Below are 20798 nucleotides of genomic sequence, written 5' to 3' on the forward strand. Positions count from 1 at the left end.
ATCATTGATTGCTTATGAAAATTAAACATGTTCTGTAACCTTCCACATTTACAATATGTTGAATACATACCTTGTATTGCATAGTGAACAATTAGTTGGCACCATTAAGGCCCAGAAGTGATCTCTAAAGGAAATGGAGACATAACAATGGGAAAGTGTGAGGATGAAAGGATGAAGGTATGTAATGGTTTTGTTTGTGCCCTTCAGGATTCTCAGTGTTTGTTCTCTCTTCTTCCATTTGCTTTGGGCCACTGAAATTTACTAAATGACTCATTAATGCGCTACATGTGTCTGCCTTATCTGCTGTATTATAGTCCTCTTGTCAAGCCAATTATATTTGTGTTTTCCCCACTCTGCCTTAGTGTGTAGGAGCCGCGTTGCACTGCAGTGGTGATGGCAGCCGGTGGAGGAGGTTGTGGTGACCTTGCTATTGGTGGCTTTTGTATCGCACTGCTGCTCCTCCATCACGTTAGCTCGTTAGCTAGTTATCAGTCTGACTCAATGGGCTCCCTGAACCAAGCAGCATTATTAGACTGTCTGACAATGATACGCAGTCCCACTGAGACGTCCCTGCAATCGCATTCACATATGCAAAGAAACCCTCTGCACAGGGTATTGTCCACAGATGAGAGGCGTAGGTGAGTTGTTCTTTTTAATTAATCATTTGTCCTTCAAACGAGGGAAAGTTTCAGTGCCACAGATAATTAAGTCCCAGAGTCGGGCAGTGGTGGAGCCGGCAGCCACCTGCTGCCTTTGTAGCACTAATCTTTGTCTTGTAGGAGCGTTGTCCCCACGGTAACGCAAGCCAGGCAAGCAGAATGAGAAAACACCTCTGAATCCCCACATGATCTTCATCTTCCCTCTTCCACCTCTGTTGTCTTGTTTTTTTTTTAATTCCTCTTGTTTTCCTCTAATTCTTCTCATCCTCTGTCGATTTATACACACCTCATTTTTTTGTCTGCTTCCATCCGTCTGTCCTCATGTCAGACTTCTCTCTTTACCTACATGTAGAAGCGGTTCAGTTGCAGACAAGCAAACTCTCATGTAAGAGTGTGCAAATGATTGAACATGTATGCTAATTTAATTTTCATGAGAAAACACAGTTATTGACAAAAAGACTGAAAAAGGAGAACAGAGACTGCTCCGTTTATGATTTGATTTAATTATTTAATTTGCTGTCATGTTATTTCTTGTCTTTTCAATGCATCTAAATGTGCAGAAATTACATTTTGTGAACCATCAAGTTCTCTCATTCTTAATAGTAGCCAGAAAATGCAAGCAGAAATGTGATATGCAAAGCCTGTGAGCGCACCCTAGTGGTCAAATCATTATTAGGTGAATTACTCAGAAGACAGGGCCATGTCAGCCACTTAAGTCATCTGGTATGCTGAGGAATCATGGGTAACCTCCTTAAGAATAGTTGTAGGGTCGCGGTGATGGCTCATGGGTAAAACACCAAATCCACATCCGGTGGAGACCACCGGCGGAGGGTGAGAAGGGAAGGACAAAGCCTCAATGGACGATGTGCTCAGCGAATGTCTCAGACAATGGGGAACAGAGGACGAGGTGCTTGAGGAACCATCATGGGAGGACAAGCCCCTACATGGGATGTACCACCGACAAATAACTGAAGTGGCTGATATCAGGAAATCCTACCAATGGCTGGAGAAAGCTGGACTCAAGGACAGCACAGAGGCCCTCATCCTGGCCGCACAGGAACAGGCCCTAAACACCAGAGCAATAGAGGCTCAGATCTACCACACCAGACAAGACCCAAGGTGTAGGTTGTGCAAGGAGGCCTCTGAGACAGTCCAGCACATAACAGCAGGGTGCAAGATGCTGGCAGGGAAAGCGTACATGGAACGACATAACCAAGTGGCGAGCATAGTGTACAGGAACATCTGTGCAGAATATGGACTGGAAGCCCCGAGATCGAAGTGGGGAACACCCCCAAAGGTGGTGGAGAATGACCGAGCTAAGATCCTGTGGGACTTCCAGATCCAGACAGACAAGATGGTAATGGTCAACCAACCGGACATTGTGGTGGTGGATAAAGAACAAAGGAAAGCCGTTGTGGTTGATGTAGCAATACCAAGTGACCACAACATCAGGAAAAAGGAGCATGAGAAACTGGAGAAATACCAGGGCCTCAGAGAGGAACTGGAGAAGGCCTGGAAGGTGAAGACCACAGTGGTGCCTGTGGTCATCGGGGCCCTCAGGGCAGTCACCCCCAAACTGGAGCAGTGGCTCAAACAGATCCCAGGAACAACATCAGACATCTCAGTCCATAAATGTGCAGTTCTAGGCACAGCCAAGATACTGGAGGAGAACCTCAAGCTACCAGACCTCTGATAGAGGACCCGAGCTCAGAGGATGAAAGAGAGAGAGACCACCGGCGGAGGGTGAGAAGGGAATTTTTTAATTTTTTTATATATATGTGTGTGTATGTGTACTTAAAGTTTTACACATAGAAAGTGAAGTTAAATACATCATAGTTTGATGGGGACATCGTCCCTCCATCTGATTGTCCCTTACTGTCCTGAAGCACTGACAGCTAACTGGCTGATGGTGTTTAGAAGAGAAGCAGCAGAGGAAACATTGGTGCAGAGAAAGAGTTGTTTCCTCTTCTGGTAAATTTCATAATCTTTATTTTTCTTCCTCATTATAAATATCTCTCATGATGCTTTATTTTTTTCTTACTCTCAATCTTTTAGATTCTGCAGTACATAATAGTACTGCTTTTGTTCGCCTTTCTTCATGTCTCCGTACGCCAGTCCATCTAGTTTATTTATTCAGTTTATTTTTCATGTATTTTCTGTACATGTCAGATTTTCCCATCTTTTCTTCCTTCCCTTCCTCTACTGCCGCTGCCCCTTCCCTCCACCTCTTCCCCTCCTCACTGCCTTTCTCTCTCTATCACCACCCCCTCGCTGTTTCAAGGACATTTATATTATAAAGGATGAATTTGCATATTAATTCATTTCTTTCAATTTTTCAGATTAGACGTTGTCAACATATATCAGTAGTGATCAACCAGTGCATCCACCAGAGACCTGGCTGCGTGTCTGTGTGCTTGCTTGCATGTGTAAAATGTTCTTCATCTATTTATTCAGTGGAACCATGCTGGCTGTTGAGGACAAGCAGCAGACTCACAGATCCTGCATGACTCTGATCTTGGTGATCTGATCTTGTATTTCTACCTGCAGAGATTACATGCTGATGAAGGCATAACGTCTGCAGAGTTTAGGCTGTGGTCTAACAACATGTAGAACTTATTTCTGAGTTTCTTCTCTATGTTTTCAGATGTGTTGTGACATCTTTTTCAGCTTGAATGTAATAAAAGGCATCAAGCTTATATGGTTTAATAGCAGTTGTAGTTATCCAATAAATCTGCCTGACAGAAATGTTATATTTATTTCACAAACATGTTTCTGATGTAACTTGTGGATTTTTGAAACCATGTAAAACATTAACATAGTTCATTACAGTCAAATCACTACTTGTCATTTACACAGTAAAGTAATAAACCACTGTAAAATATCTTTCTCTTTATTATGACCACTGAAAAATTGATCATAACTTTGTTTTTGGAAGAATGAATAAACCTAAAAGTAAATTTCCCAGCATGCACTGTTCATCCTGTTTTCTCTTTTGTATGTTGATCAAATACAGTGGAATAAACTCTTGAAGTGAAATTGAAATAATGGTTCAGAAGACTTCAAGAACCATGATAACATTTAGTTTTCTCATCAAATGCACTTAGACTAAAACCTGAAGAACTGCAACAATCACTGACATCTACTGGTCAAGATAGAGAATTCAGCCTATCAGAAATGCCATCCATCCACCAGCTGGCAGAAAGGAAACAAACATAACCTTTGTTTTTTGTCGTTTTTCTGGGGTTTATTATTCCTTCTCTCAAGTATGTAGTACTACTTTTAGAAGTTAACTCTGATTCTGCATTTTTGAAAAGTGAAAAATTGTACAACACCCTTGTCAGTAGTGGAAATAGAAACAGATAGTGAGGTTTCTACTTTATTGGAATAAGTTGAAATATGTGTCGATAATGTACTCATTTAAACTGCAGATAGATTAAATTGAATGAAATGGACCTGCTTGTTTTACTTGAGGTGGGTTTTTTTTTTAACTAAGGCCCAAACAAATATTAGACCACAAAAAAAGTTCATGGAAACCAAAACCAATCAGAGGCCAGTGAACAGAATGCAACAAAACCTTCACCTTTTTGGATGACAAAGTCTTGAACCAAATTAACATTGTTTGTAATAAAACTTGCAGACACTTGCCTCTGGTTCATAGAAACACTTAAACATTGTCAAACTTAACTTTTGAATTCAAAATATTACTAACTACACAAACAAACTAATTATGTCTTACCTCCAGGAGTCATTTAACTTTATGGGCCGGTCTGTAGGATCCCTCACAAGTGAGAGAGGAGAGAGGCATGTTAATGTTATGTTTGCCCACATCAAAACTACCACTGACTTCAGGACAGGAACCATGTCGGTCAGGCTGTGAGGAACATTAAACCTAAATGCACCAGAGCTGTTAACAGCTGTTGGTTAGCTCATTTCTTTTTGCTTGTCTTTGTGTTGTTCGTTGTGCAGTGGAGTCCAGCAGTCCCAGCCTCCTGTCTCCTGATAACTCTCTGGAACGATCCTTCTTCATCCGGATGAAGTCCACTCTAACAAAGAGAGGTGTGCACATCAAGTCCTCAGGATATAAAGTAAGACAATCAACCCAAACTCTGCTTACAATCATTGAAAGTAGCATGATTTCTTTCTTAAGGTGAACATTAACATTTTTAGACATGTTTGTGAATCTTGTTAGTGAGATTGGAATAAAAGGAAAATCTGCAATTACTTGAGAAAACCCTCTAGAATTACTTCTAACTGCCTATGTTAATAGTTCATACATAATGTATACCTTAAAATGCATTAATGTGAGCAGTGAAAACCACCTCTTAACATATTTGCAGTAGGCAGTTAATTACACAGAATCTAATGACTAGACAGAGAACAGATGTAGAAGGTGGTGTGGCACCGATAGTCGTCCAGTGTGAAACACGTACCGAGAATGGAACATGTAAAGTGTTTCCATGGGAGACTGAAGCCATGCAGGATGAGACTACTACACTATTGCATTTAACTGAATCTCTTTGCAGGAGAAATTACATCTCCTATATAAAGTATGAGGCAGAGAACATATTCAAGCTGAAACCTGTTCATGTTTGTGCCAACATGAACAGGCACCTAAACGCACCAGAGCTGTTAACAGCTGTTAACTAGCTGTGCTTGCTAGTTAACTCTGTTTTTCAGGCCATTTTAAAAACAAGAAGTGTTTAAAATATTCTCTTGAGTTTTGTGGGTTTTTTCAACGTTTTGCTGTCAGATTTACATGGATTCTCCCTCTCCGGTATTTAAAGTAACAAATGTTGGAACCATCCATGTCCACATCCAAAGCTGTCACACCCTCTGACTGTGACCTGCTGTGTTTTCCCTGTCAGGTGATCCACATCACAGGGCGTCTGCGGATCAGGATGGCTCTGACGCACAGCCGCTCGGTGCCTAATCAGATCATGGGAATGGTGGTGGTAGCTCACGCCCTCCCACCACCCACAATTAATGAGGTTCGCATCGACTGCCAAATGTTTGTCACCAGAGTCAACATGGATCTCAAGATCATCTACTGTGAGAACAGGTAGGGGAGAAATAATCTGGCTTCAGGGATTCTTTTGTTTGTGTCAGAGAGTAATATAAAAAATTTGTAATGAACCTGAACAAATGCATCTAACCTTTTCAGTGTTTTCTATATTTATTATAGAAACAAGAGGACAATAAAGGTGTCAGTTTTACCCCTGCAGAATTTTAGCTCTCTTTAACTCCAATAAATTGGATATTCTTTGTCATATTTCATGTTTTTTACTAAGGTGTCTCTCTTCAGCAGCTCCTCTTTAGGAATATGTGTAACTTATTGGTTGTTCTTGTTGGTTTTTACAACAAGAGCCAATGGAGTCATTTTTACTACCACGAGTAAAAAACTGTGGGACACTCAGCTGTCACTCTGCTGGGTTGTAATGCAAACAAATAAAGAAAACTTGACTGATATGGATTTTTTAAGAAGCAACAGGATAGAATAGAAATATCCTTCATTGTCTCACAGCAGGGAAATTCATGTAAGGAGCAAAGTGAAAGGCAAATGAAACTCGCATATTCACACAAAGGTGAATATGCGAGTATGTAATTCTGTAAGAATTAGACTCAGTACAGAAAAGGCAAATTTACTGCACGAGAAAAACAATAACAGCCAATTGAAATGTGCAACTGAGTAGGATACATTTAAAAATATCCTACTCATTTGCATATAAATTTATGCAAAAGAATAGTTGTTTTTTTTTTGGGTTTTTTTTACCCAGAAAAACAGCTGGTCCTCCATCACCTCCATAGATAAGTCCTTATGCAAGTCCTTGTTTCTAAGTAATCACACAATTATGCTTGGAAAATATGCAACAGATTTTATGTGCAGAAAAATCTGCAAAAAAAAAAAAACAAGTGTTGCATGAACAGAATGGGGTCGTTGTTTCTTCCAATTCTGGGAAAGAACTGATTCCTCTTTGTTGCAAAGTATGTACTGACCTTAAGATTTGAATTTGAGAGAAGCTGCTTTGCAAAATGATCTGAAGAGAGTGAGATTACTGATTAAGAGTAAAAAAAATCACAAAGGAAAATGTGTTGGTGACATATTACAGCAGAGCTTCGACCTAAAGTTTTCCTGTCACTTTAATCAGTAAAACTGCCACATATAATTTAAAACCCTGCATAATGCAGCTTGATGCAAACATCTGCTGCATAATTAGGGGTCCAAGAAGGTGGAAGCAAGCGAACACAGCTGCCTTCTATTCATCCATGGACTTGGAACCCTGCTGTAACTGCTGCTTTCTTGATTTTTGTTGTTGTTGTTGTTGTTGTTGTTGTTCAGATTAATGCCTTTAGGCTTATGACCTAAATCTTAACATCAAATACATTACATAAATGTTATTTTACTTGATATGATTAGAATCCTTGTATAATAAGAGATTGTTGCTACACCACAGAAAATGCAAATGCTTCTTACAAAACCTTTGGGTTACACTTAATGATGGACCTGCATATCTTATGTAGAGATGCAGTCAAATAGGCAAAATGAATATTTTTGAAGTTTGTCAAATTAAAAAGCTTTATTGCTAGCTTAAATAGTGAACAAAGTTGGACAACTCTCAGACATAATGACAGACATTGAGATTAAATTCTCATCCCAAACCTGAAGCCTGGTGCTGGGTTTACACAATATGGAAAACATCCAACACCAGGGAACGCTGCGGTGAGGAGTTGTTTATTTTTTAAACATGTTCTTACAATCTGGACTTTACACTAAAAGTATCTTACATATGTTAATGAATAGCTAACGTGAATGTGGTTCATGTGGTTATGTGGTCACCAAAACTATAAATCTGAAATGAACCTAAAACTGAACTTTAATAAAATGAAGATCATGGTGATCAGCCCCATAATACAGTGAGCTGATAGATCAGAACTGGAGAATATCACCCTGCCCCTAAAATATAATGATGTCATTGCAGTATCAGTTTGAAAATATATTTTTTATTTACTTTTTTCAAATGTTGTATAAAAAATGTTTATACTTTCCACAACAATCACTGGACAAATCATTGTTGGCAATACAGACTCCAAATCCCTTCTTTAAATTCATGTTTCTACTGACATTATGACAAAACATCTCTGGTGATGTTAAGTCACTTCACCATCACCAGAGTCTTTGGCTTCCTCTACAGACTCTAGTGGAACTCTGTCTGGATCAGAATCAAATCAGCTATACATGAATCATTTTTGTTTTTAAATGTTCACGACATTCACATTTTAAAAGCACTTTTAACATCAATAAGTGTTGCACAGGTCAGGTTTTCAGGTTTTCTTTCATTAAAATTGGGTCCCAAATTATTCATATTATACATTAATCATAGCCAAAGCAACATATTATCTGAACAGTAAGTCACTCTACATCTTGTGTTGTTCAATGATTGAGTCATATATAATTTTTTGTGCAGAAGTTTGGGGCAATACTTATAAATCAACATTGCTAACAATCACTAATAGTATTGCAAAAAAGAGCCGCCAGAGTAAAACACAACGCTAGTTTTCTTACACACACAAATCCTTTATTTCTTAAGTCTACTTTATTAAAATTGCAGGAAATTGAGAAAAATCAAACTGCACTTCTGTTTGATGTCCGTTATAATCTGTTTCCTAAACATCTTCAGGATTTTATGAAAGGAAGGGGATGCTGTATTTCAAAATACAGCATCCCAACATCTATGAGAAGATTTTGTATCTCTGTAACTGGAGCCAAACAATGGAACAAACTGAATATGGAACTAAAACAATGTCCAAACATCAACCGGTTTAAAAATAAATACAAAGCTATGATACTCACATTGTACAGAGAACCTTAGCTATAAGTCAGGTTATTTACAATCATCATTGCTACTATTTTCTTGTCGTATTAGTTTGTTTGTAATCATCTTGTCTATGTCATATAATTTATTATTGAACAGGCATATTAATATTAGATCATGATTTTAATTACTATATTTTTTATCAATATTGAGTTGTTTGTTCTTGTGTTTGTTTTTAAAACCAGCTTAAAATAAATAAATACAAACAATGCAAATACATCATATTTTGTCTTTTGACAAACTTCCCGATCACTTAAAGATGTAACAATGTCACAGTTTTTAAGCTATCCTAAAAATAATTTGACTGTTTCTGCATCATTGTTTCATGACTATTTCCAAGGATAAAGAAGTTGTCAGCCTTGTTGGAGCTCCGTATTCATGAGGAATATGACCTAATCCCCCCCGGTTTAACAGTGAAATATGTCTCTGATGGTTCTATCGCCTTCCCTCTGTCCAGATAAAGCAGATAGCCATCAGGATCTTGTGCCGGAGCTAACGCCTTGACTGCAAAGATTCATATCAGGCAAAATAAAAAAGAAAAAAGAAATACCTCCTTCATGTTTTATAATAAAAAGAGCAGGAAAATGATGGTAGACAGATTGCTTTTTTGTGGGTGGAAAAGTGGATACAATGCAGCAGATGATGATATTCACTGTGGAGCGACAGAAATCGCCGCTGTGTTAAAGAGACAAGCGTTGGTTCCATTACAGCTCAATTTTGAGGATAAGTTTCTATGAGAATGAAAAAATGGAAGGATGCTTTTCTCCAAAGAACAAAATGGGCTGTTATCTGGCGTACAGACATTAGACGCCCTCAACCATCCTCGATCTGACTAAAACGGGAAATTGTCTGCTCCATTCTGTGGTATTTTTGTTCACGTTAATCTTTTTAATGCTGATGAGTGTTAGCCATACCCGAACCTGACTGACTAGTTTCTTGTCCCTAAGTCATAAAGCATTTGTTTTAAATGGGAAACGTGTTTCTTGTGAGACTAGTTGGATCACATTCTTGGTGCTGTTAAGCTTTAAAACATTTCTAAAATAGATTTTAGGTTTTTGTAACCAAGAAACCTACAAGAGTTGTAAATGTGAAACAGAAGAACCAAATAATTTCATCCTGACACATTTTGTTGAAAAAAAATTTAGCATTTGAATCAATCACTGATCCCATCTGAGCAGTTATTTTAATACAGATAAACAGGCCAGGAACATTTACATGACACATTATCTATGATAAATATATTTCTGAGGTGGTTGATTCTTTATAATTATTTTAAAACTGTCAAAAGGTGAGATAAAAGAATATGATCAAGTTCTGGACGAGACAGTGAAAGACATTAGTGTGTTTTTGTGGACTCCAAATCCATTGGATCCTCTTTATGTATACGTCATAGTTATCAGGGTCAGTCCAGTCCCTCCTGCCCACATCCACTATAACACGTTTCAAATACAACAAAACAGTTTATGCTCAGTTGATGTTTGCTTTGCTTCACAACAGGCTGAATTAATAAGTAGATGCATTACTGTTACAGACAAGTTGCATGTAAAACGACAAGGACACTAAAATGTCCTGACTGGTTAATAACAAAGAGATTCAGTTTCAGTTCAGCTGGTTAATAACATGCCGCCTCAAGGTACTTTCCAAAGAAGCATCACTTCAGTCTATTCACACACATTCCAATTGATCCCAGTTATCAGTGCAGTCCAGTTCTGTTCCCTCCTCCCTGCTTGGCGCTGGGCGGTCTTCCTGCCAGGGGTTGGTTGGGGCCCCTGGCCGCCAGGGGAACCGGCTCCGGGGCGTGGCCTGTGTGGCAGTGTGGCTGGGTCAGGGGGGCGTGGCACCCTACATTTCACCCGATGCCTCTTTGGCCTGAGGTCTGCTGCTGCTGTGCTGCTCTGATGACCAACCTCTGTCTGGGATAAATTGACCCTCGGCTGGCGCCCTGTGTTACCAGCCTGTCCTGCTGCAGCCTTCCAGAGCCTAGTCCAGGGATGGGCAATCCTGGTGCTGGAGGGCCAGTGTCCTGCAACTCTTAGATGTCTCCCTGGTCCAACACACTTGAAATCAACAGCTGAATCACCTCCTCAGTGCAGTCAAGTTCTCTAGAGTCCTGCTAACGACCTCATTATTTGACTCAGGTGTGTTGAAGTAGAGACACATCTAAAAGTTGCAGAAGACCGGCCCTCCAGGCCTGGAGTTGCCCACCCCTGGCCTAGTCCAACCACCTTTTGCTGCTTTCTACGTTTTTGCAACTGTGCACCTCGACACAAACACACTTATACAGACAGTACACAAATGTGGACGGATGCAGGTCAAACAAACACAGGTATTACTACAGCAATGTGGCCTGCCTGCTCTGACTGCAGTCTTGGTTCAGTCTTGGTTCAGTCAAGTCAGTCACTGAATTAAAATTCAATCTTGAGGTATTTTTTGTTGTAAAGCAAATATTCTCTGACAACCAGCTCGGTTATGTAGTGTGGCTGAAATGCGACAAGATGACGTAGCGTAACCAGCCAGTGAAAAGCATGTTCCTGATTTTTTTTTTCATTTTAATACAGTTCTGTGTTACTTGCTGCACTGTCCTTTTCTACACACTTCATTTTGAGAGTAGCATGAAGGATTACATACATGTGTTATCTTTGACTGCATGACTTTTATTTTTGGGGGATCTCTAAATTAAAACCAGACTAAATGCAGGAAACTGCTTTGGCATTATGAGATGTGAAAGATTCTTATCAGTTCTTTAATAGTCACACTATTCTTTAATGTTCACACAAAAGTTGGCATAACATTTTGGCATATGCTCAACCAAAGGGAATGAACAAGAACACAAAAAATATATTAAAATTTTTCATAAATTTAAATATGATTTATTTTGGAGAGAGGAAGTCTTTCATTTTGAAGAATGCTTAACAGGATCTAGTTTTGTCTTTTGCCACTATCGAGCCTTCTGTTGATTTCGGTTGCTTGGTTACGAACAGCCGTTGCCGTTGTTCAGCAAGTGTACTGTTAAAAAAATCTGAACAGAAACTGTTCAGCAAATACGTCTGAGCCTCGTTATAATCTCCCTTTAGCCATTTCCCGAATCAGAAGCTACAATCGGAAGCCAACTTGAGCTTCAATCCAGACAGTCAGGAACGCCGCTACAGCTAGAGGACCGGACTGACGTTTCCTTCTGTGCAGTCCTGTTCAGGTTAGGATCCTGCTCAGAGTACGCATGCTATTAATGGTTTTAACCACAGTGCAAAGCAGCATCCCTATCTCTACATGTTGTAGACCAAACATGAAAGGAAACCTGACCAATTCATGTTAGCCACTGTACTAGCCTAGCATAATACCGCCACTTCCTGGACATAAAATTATCATGTTTTAACAAGATACATAACACGTTTTAACGAGATACGCATCACGTTTTAACGAGATAACTATTGTTAAGGAAGAATTTCCTAAAATAGGTAACTTTGAAAAAAGTTTGGCTCTCTCTTCCTTTAGATCCCAGGTCCTCTCGGCGGGCCACGTGTAGGCACAAGGAAACAACAATGCGTGTTGACATCACAGAATTGCAGAATTTAATCCAATATAAGACAATGCATAAACTTAGAAGTAAGACAATGCACAAACTTACACCAGAAACTGCAGAACAACGGAGACATACATTCATTTACCTGACATAAATGGAAAGAAAGAAAGAAAGAAAAGCAAAGACGTGCAAAGACATCTTTGGAGAATTGCAAGAGCAAATCTGATTTGTTACTTCTGTGTAGAAAGTTTTATCCTCTTGTATTTAATTTATTCAAATAAGGCGTAACTTTGCTCCTCCAACCAGGAGCTATCTCTGACCCTCTCTCAAGCCAGAAACCCCTGCCGTGTTTACGGCCTTTCACAGATGAGTGTGAAAAGCTACAACTTCCACTGTATTGTTTTCCCACAGACAAAAGGCAGTTCAAATGATCCTAGCAAACCATCTGCTGTAACTACAGTTAAATTAAGGTCAATAGGCCAGAATAAGTCACTGATTTAAAACCACAATTTAGGCCATTTGAATCAAGACATGTTAAGTTTTAAAACTAGCTTATTTTAAATTTATTTTCTCAACACTATCACATTATAACAAGATACTATCACGTTTTAACGAGATAACTATCACATTATAACAAGATACTATCACATTATAACAAGATACTATCACGTTTTAACGAGATAACTATCACATTATAACAAGATACTATCACGTTTTAACGAGATAACTATCACATTATAACAAGATACTATCACCTTTTAACGAGATAACTATCACATTATAACAAGATACTATCACGTTTTAACGAGATAACTATCACATTATAACAAGATACTATCACATTATAACAAGATACTATCACGTTTTAACGAGATAACTATCACATTATAACAAGATACTATCACGTTTTAACGAGATAACTATCACATTATAACAAGATACTATCACGTTTTAACGAGATAACTATCACATTATAACAAGATACTATCACGTTTTAACGAGATAACTATCACATTATAACAAGATACTATCACGTTTTAACGAGATAACTATCACATTATAACAAGATACTATCACGTTTTAACGAGATAACTATCACGTTTTAACAAGATACTATCACATTATAACAAGATACTATCACGTTTTAACGAGATACTATCACGTTTTAACGAGATAACTATCACATTATAACAAGATACTATTACGTTTTAACGAGATAACTATCACATTATAACAAGATACTATCACGTTTTAACGAGATAACTATCACGTTTTAACAAGATACTATCACATTATAACAAGATACTATCACATTATAACAAGATACTATCACGTTTTAACGAGATACTATCACGTTTTAACGAGATAACTATCACATTATAACAAGATACTATCACGTTTTAACGAGATAACTATCACGTTTTAACAAGATACTATCACATTATAACAAGATACTATCACATTATAACAAGATACTATCACGTTTTAACAAGATAACTATCACATTATAACAAGATACTATCACGTTTTAACGAGATAACTATCACATTATAACAAGATACTATCACGTTTTAACGAGATAACTATCACATTATAACAAGATACTATCACGTTTTAACGAGATAACTATCACATTATAAGAAGATACTATCACGTTTTAACGAGATAACTATCACATTATAACAAGATACTATCACGTTTTAACGAGATAACTATCACGTTTTAACAAGATACTATCACATTATAACAAGATACTATCACGTTTTAACGAGATACTATCACGTTTTAACGAGATACGCATCACGTTTTAACGAGATAACTATCACATTATAACAAGATACTATCACGTTTTAACGAGATAACTATCACATTATAACAAGATACTATCACATGATAACAAGATACTATCACGTTTTAACAAGATACTATCACGTTTTAACGAGATAACTATCACATTATAACAAGATACTATCACGTTTTAACGAGATAACTATCACATTATAACAAGATACTATCACGTTTTAACAAGATAACTATCACATTATAACAAGATACTATCACGTTTTAACGAGATAACTATCACATTATAACAAGATACTATCACGTTTTAACGAGATAACTATCACGTTTTAACAAGATACTATCACGTTTTGACGAGATAACTATCACGTTTTAACAAGATACTATCACGTTTTAACGAGATACTATCACGTTTTAACGAGATACGCATCACGTTTTAACGAGATAACTATCACATTATAACAAGATACTATCACATTATAACAAGATACTATCACATTATAACAAGATACTATCACGTTTTAACGAGATAACTATCACATTATAACAAGATACTATCACGTTTTAACGAGATAACTATCACATTATAACAAGATACTATCACATTTTAACGAGATAACTATCACATTATAACAAGATACTATCACGTTTTAACGAGATAACTATCACATTATAACAAGATACTATCACGTTTTAACGAGATAACTATCACATTATAACAAGATACTATCACGTTTTAACGAGATAACTATCACGTTTTAACAAGATACTATCACATTATAACAAGATACTATCACGTTTTAACGAGATACTATCACGTTTTAACGAGATACGCATCACGTTTTAACGAGATAACTATCACATTATAACAAGATACTATCACGTTTTAACGAGATACTATCACGTTTTAACGAGATAACTATCACATTATAACAAGATACTATCACGTTTTAACGAGATAACTATCACATTATAACAAGATACTATCACGTTTTAACGAGATAACTATCACATTATAACAAGATACTATCACGTTTTAACGAGATAACTATCACATTATAACAAGATACTATCACGTTTTAACGAGATAACTATCACGTTTTAACAAGATACTATCACATTATAACAAGATACTATCACGTTTTAACGAGATAACTATCACATTATAACAAGATACTATCACGTTTTAACGAGATAACTATCACGTTTTAACAAGATACTATCACGTTTTGACGAGATAACTATCACGTTTTAACAAGATACTATCACGTTTTAACGAGATACTATCACGTTTTAACGAGATACGCATCACGTTTTAACGAGATAACTATCACATTATAACAAGATACTATCACATTATAACAAGATACTATCACATTATAACAAGATACTATCACGTTTTAACGAGATAACTATCACATTATAACAAGATACTATCACGTTTTAACGAGATAACTATCACATTATAACAAGATACTATCACGTTTTAACGAGATAACTATCACATTATAACAAGATACTATCACGTTTTAACGAGATAACTATCACATTATAACAAGATACTATCACGTTTTAACGAGATAACTATCACGTTTTAACAAGATACTATCACATTATAACAAGATACTATCACGTTTTAACGAGATACTATCACGTTTTAACGAGATACGCATCACGTTTTAACGAGATAACTATCACATTATAACAAGATACTATCACGTTTTAACGAGATACTATCACGTTTTAACGAGATAACTATCACATTATAACAAGATACTATCACGTTTTAACGAGATAACTATCACATTATAACAAGATACTATCACGTTTTAACGAGATAACTATCACATTATAACAAGATACTATCACGTTTTAACGAGATAACTATCACATTATAACAAGATACTATCACGTTTTAACGAGATAACTATCACATTATAACAAGATACTATCACGTTTTAACGAGATAACTATCACGTTTTAACAAGATACTATCACATTATAACAAGATACTATCACGTTTTAACGAGATAACTATCACATTATAACAAGATACTATCACGTTTTAACGAGATAACTATCACGTTTTAACAAGATACTATCACGTTTTGACGAGATAACTATCACGTTTTAACAAGATACTATCACGTTTTAACGAGATACTATCACGTTTTAACGAGATACGCATCACGTTTTAACGAGATAACTATCACATTATAACAAGATACTATCACATTATAACAAGATACTATCACATTATAACAAGATACTATCACGTTTTAACGAGATAACTATCACATTATAACAAGATACTATCACGTTTTAACGAGATAACTATCACATTATAACAAGATACTATCACGTTTTAACGAGATAACTATCACATTATAACAAGATACTATCACGTTTTAACGAGATAACTATCACATTATAACAAGATACTATCACGTTTTAACGAGATAACTATCACATTATAACAAGATACTATCACGTTTTAACGAGATAACTATCACATTATAACAAGATACTATCACGTTTTAACGAGATAACTATCACGTTTTAACAAGATACTATCACATTATAACAAGATACTATCACGTTTTAACGAGATACTATCACGTTTTAACGAGATAACTATCACATTATAACAAGATACTATTACGTTTTAACGAGATAACTATCACATTATAACAAGATACTATCACGTTTTAACGAGATAACTATCACGTTTTAACAAGATACTATCACATTATAACAAGATACTATCACATTATAACAAGATACTATCACGTTTTAACGAGATACTATCACGTTTTAACGAGATACGCATCACGTTTTAACGAGATAACTATCACATTATAACAAGATACTATCACGTTTTAACGAGATACTATCACGTTTTAACGAGATAACTATCACATTATAACAAGATACTATCACGTTTTAACGAGATAACTATCACATTATAACAAGATACTATCACGTTTTAACGAGATAACTATCACATTATAACAAGATACTATCACGTTTTAACGAGATAACTATCACATTATAACAAGATACTATCACGTTTTAACGAGATAACTATCACGTTTTAACAAGATACTATCACATTATAACAAGATACTATCACGTTTTAACGAGATACTATCACGTTTTAACGAGATACGCATCACGTTTTAACGAGATAACTATCACATTATAACAAGATACTATCACGTTTTAACGAGATACTATCACGTTTTAACGAGATAACTATCACATTATAACAAGACACTATCACGTTTTAACGAGATAACTATCACATTATAACAAGATACTATCACGTTTTAACGAGATAACTATCACGTTTTAACAAGATACTATCACATTATAACAAGATACTATCACGTTTTAACGAGATACTATCACGTTTTAACGAGATAACTATCACATTATAACAAGATACTATTACGTTTTAACGAGATAACTATCACATTATAACAAGATACTATCACGTTTTAACGAGATAACTATCACGTTTTAACAAGATACTATCACATTATAACAAGATACTATCACATTATAACAAGATACTATCACGTTTTAACGAGATACTATCACGTTTTAACGAGATAACTATCACATTATAACAAGATACTATCACGTTTTAACGAGATAACTATCACGTTTTAACAAGATACTATCACATTATAACAAGATACTATCACATTATAACAAGATACTATCACGTTTTAACGAGATAACTATCACATTATAACAAGATACTATCACGTTTTAACGAGATAACTATCACATTATAACAAGATACTATCACGTTTTAACGAGATAACTATCACATTATAACAAGATACTATCACGTTTTAACGAGATAACTATCACATTATAACAAGATACTATCACGTTTTAACGAGATAACTATCACATTATAACAAGATACTATCACGTTTTAACGAGATAACTATCACGTTTTAACAAGATACTATCACATTATAACAAGATACTATCACGTTTTAACGAGATACTATCACGTTTTAACGAGATACGCATCACGTTTTAACGAGATAACTATCACATTATAACAAGATACTATCACGTTTTAACGAGATAACTATCACATTATAACAAGATACTATCACATGATAACAAGATACTATCACGTTTTAACAAGATACTATCACGTTTTAACGAGATAACTATCACATTATAACAAGATACTATCACATTATAACAAGATACTATCACATTATAACAAGATACTATCACGTTTTAACGAGATAACTATCACATTATAACAAGATACTATCACGTTTTAACGAGATAACTATCACATTATAACAAGATACTATCACGTTTTAACGAGATAACTATCACATTATAACAAGATACTATCACGTTTTAACGAGATAACTATCACATTATAACAAGATACTATCACGTTTTAACGAGATAACTATCACGTTTTAACAAGATACTATCACATTATAACAAGATACTATCACGTTTTAACGAGATACTATCACGTTTTAACGAGATAACTATCACATTATAACAAGATACTATCACGTTTTAACGAGATAACTATCACATTATAACAAGATACTATCACGTTTTAACGAGATAACTATCACGTTTTAACAAGATACTATCACGTTTTAACAAGATACTATCACATTATAACAAGATACTATCACATTATAACAAGATACTATCACGTTTTAACGAGATACTATCACGTTTTAACGAGATAACTATCACATTATAACAAGATACTATCACGTTTTAACGAGATAACTATCACGTTTTAACAAGATACTATCACATTATAACAAGATACTATCACATTATAACAAGATACTATCACGTTTTAACGAGATAACTATCACATTATAACAAGATACTATCACGTTTTAACGAGATAACTATCACATTATAACAAGATACTATCACGTTTTAACGAGATAACTATCACATTATAACAAGATACTATCACGTTTTAACGAGATACTATCACGTTTTAACGAGATACTATCACGTTTTAACGAGATACGCATCACGTTTTAACGAGATAACTATCACATTATAACGAGATAACTATCACATTATAACAAGATACTATCACATTATAACAAGATACGTATCACGTTATAACGTGATAGCGCTCGAAAAAATTTTTTCCTGCGTGACAGCAATGCGCTTCCGTATGTTTCAACCATCCACATAAAATCTGGATTTTTAACATACTTATCTTGCTCATAGTCAAAATGTTTGATATGTGGTCCTGTTCACTAATCGTTGGGGAGACAATCTTTAAACTGAACAACCTTTTGGGACACATTAGTAAAAAATGTCCTCGTTAACTTGGGGCTTCGGTGCTTTTTACTTTGGTGTTTTTGTGAAACTAGAAATCAACAATGAAAACTGCATACATGTTTCTGTGTCTGTGAGGGTCTGACCTGTAGGTCTTCTTCCTCTTTTCATTTTGCTACTTATTTACTTTGTTTCAGAATCAGTGATTACATGGATCTGACCCCCGTGGACATTGTAGGAAAGAGGTGCTACCAGTTCATTCATGCGGAAGACGTAGAGGGGATCAGACAGAGTCACCTGGACTGTGAGTACTTTCACCACTTCTGTCCCACCGCAGCCATAAAAACATCTGTCTTTATCATGGCTTTAGCTGTTTTTGGGTAATTCATTTTCACACATTTCTCAAAAAAACAGGTTTGAGTCTTGGCAACTGAATCAGCTTATAAATCAATATTAATTGTTTTACTGACGGTAAATAATGAGCGAATTGTAGCCAAAAGGTATCTCCAAAACAAAAAACAAACAGCTACCTAGCCTGCAAAGCTAGCTAGCAAGGCACCACCAGAGAACCGAACGCCGTACGCCCTCTCAGAGGAAAAGCACAAGCTGCCAAGCCAAAGAGGCACCTTTTCACCCAGCCACACCGTCTTCCACCGTGCAGACCAAGCCCAGGGTCTGCATGGGCCGGTGCCCTATGGAATTCAGTTCAAAGGGAGGAAGAGCACATTACCACTCCATTTAGTGAACGAGCCCCAGCAATGTCAAAAGGGCAAAAGGGAAAGTACACTTCGGTCCTTGCGGGCCGCTATACTGCAATTCTTAGATGCCTCCCTGGTTCAACACACTTCAAATAAACATTTTAATCACCTCCTCAGTGCAGTGAAGTGCTCCAGAGTCCTGCTAATGACCTCATTATTTGACCCTGTGTGTTGAATCGGAGATACGTCTAAAAGTTTTAGGACACCGGCCCTGGAGATTGGAGCTGGCCACCCCTGCCTTAGCCAGCCCAAAGCATGCCCAGGACCCATACACCACCTGACAGCCAACTTTTTAAATGAGGAAGCTAAAGTTTGAGCAATAGACTTGTCCATCCATCCATCCATCCATTTTCTGTACACCCTTGTCCCTTAGTGGGGTCGGGATGGTTGCTGGTGCCTATCTCCAGCTAACGTTCCAGGTGAGAGGCGGGGTCCAATAGACTTATTTGAACATCAAATAAACCCTTATGATTAAATCAAACATCACTTTAGACATGCATAGAACCAAAGACCTCTGTAACAGAACAAGGCTTAGGAACTGAACGGAGCATTCAGATGGTGTTGGCCACACTTCTAAATATCAAATGAACATTAACAGCTGCCTCGCTTCGCTCAACACTGCTCTTCCCAGTGGAGGATGATTGTTTACAGTCAGGCAATTTTCATCAAGACATACGTCACGGAAAAACATTAGCAATGGGGTAAGATTTAAAACTTCAAGAGTCTACCAGGCCTCCAGGAAGCAATTGTTCTCGATAGGTGAGGGTCCAGACCCTCTAAAACAGGGGTCCCCAAACTACGGCCCGCGGGCCGGATCCGGCCCGCCACGTCATTTGGTCCGGCCCCCTGAACAATGCCGGATCCGGCCCGCCTCCTCATA

At 36.5% G+C, this 20798-nt stretch overlaps 1 protein-coding gene across 1 annotated transcript in view; it reads left to right on the forward strand.

The window, feature by feature from the left end:
• The window catches only part of npas3 (neuronal PAS domain protein 3), a 295135-nt gene that overhangs the window by 256310 nt on the left and 18027 nt on the right, over nucleotides 1–20798 (forward strand). Inside the window, exons 7-9 of the mRNA XM_088002562.1 lie at nucleotides 4626–4744; nucleotides 5525–5718; nucleotides 19358–19464. Coding sequence (XP_087858688.1) covers nucleotides 4626–4744; nucleotides 5525–5718; nucleotides 19358–19464 — 420 coding nt within the window. The remainder of the gene's footprint in view (nucleotides 1–4625; nucleotides 4745–5524; nucleotides 5719–19357; nucleotides 19465–20798) is intronic.

Source organism: Poecilia mexicana, unplaced genomic scaffold (assembly GCF_051168715.1).
Source record: "Poecilia mexicana isolate PSO_F unplaced genomic scaffold, ASM5116871v1 scaffold_22, whole genome shotgun sequence".
Lineage (NCBI taxonomy): Eukaryota > Metazoa > Chordata > Actinopteri > Cyprinodontiformes > Poeciliidae > Poecilia > Poecilia mexicana.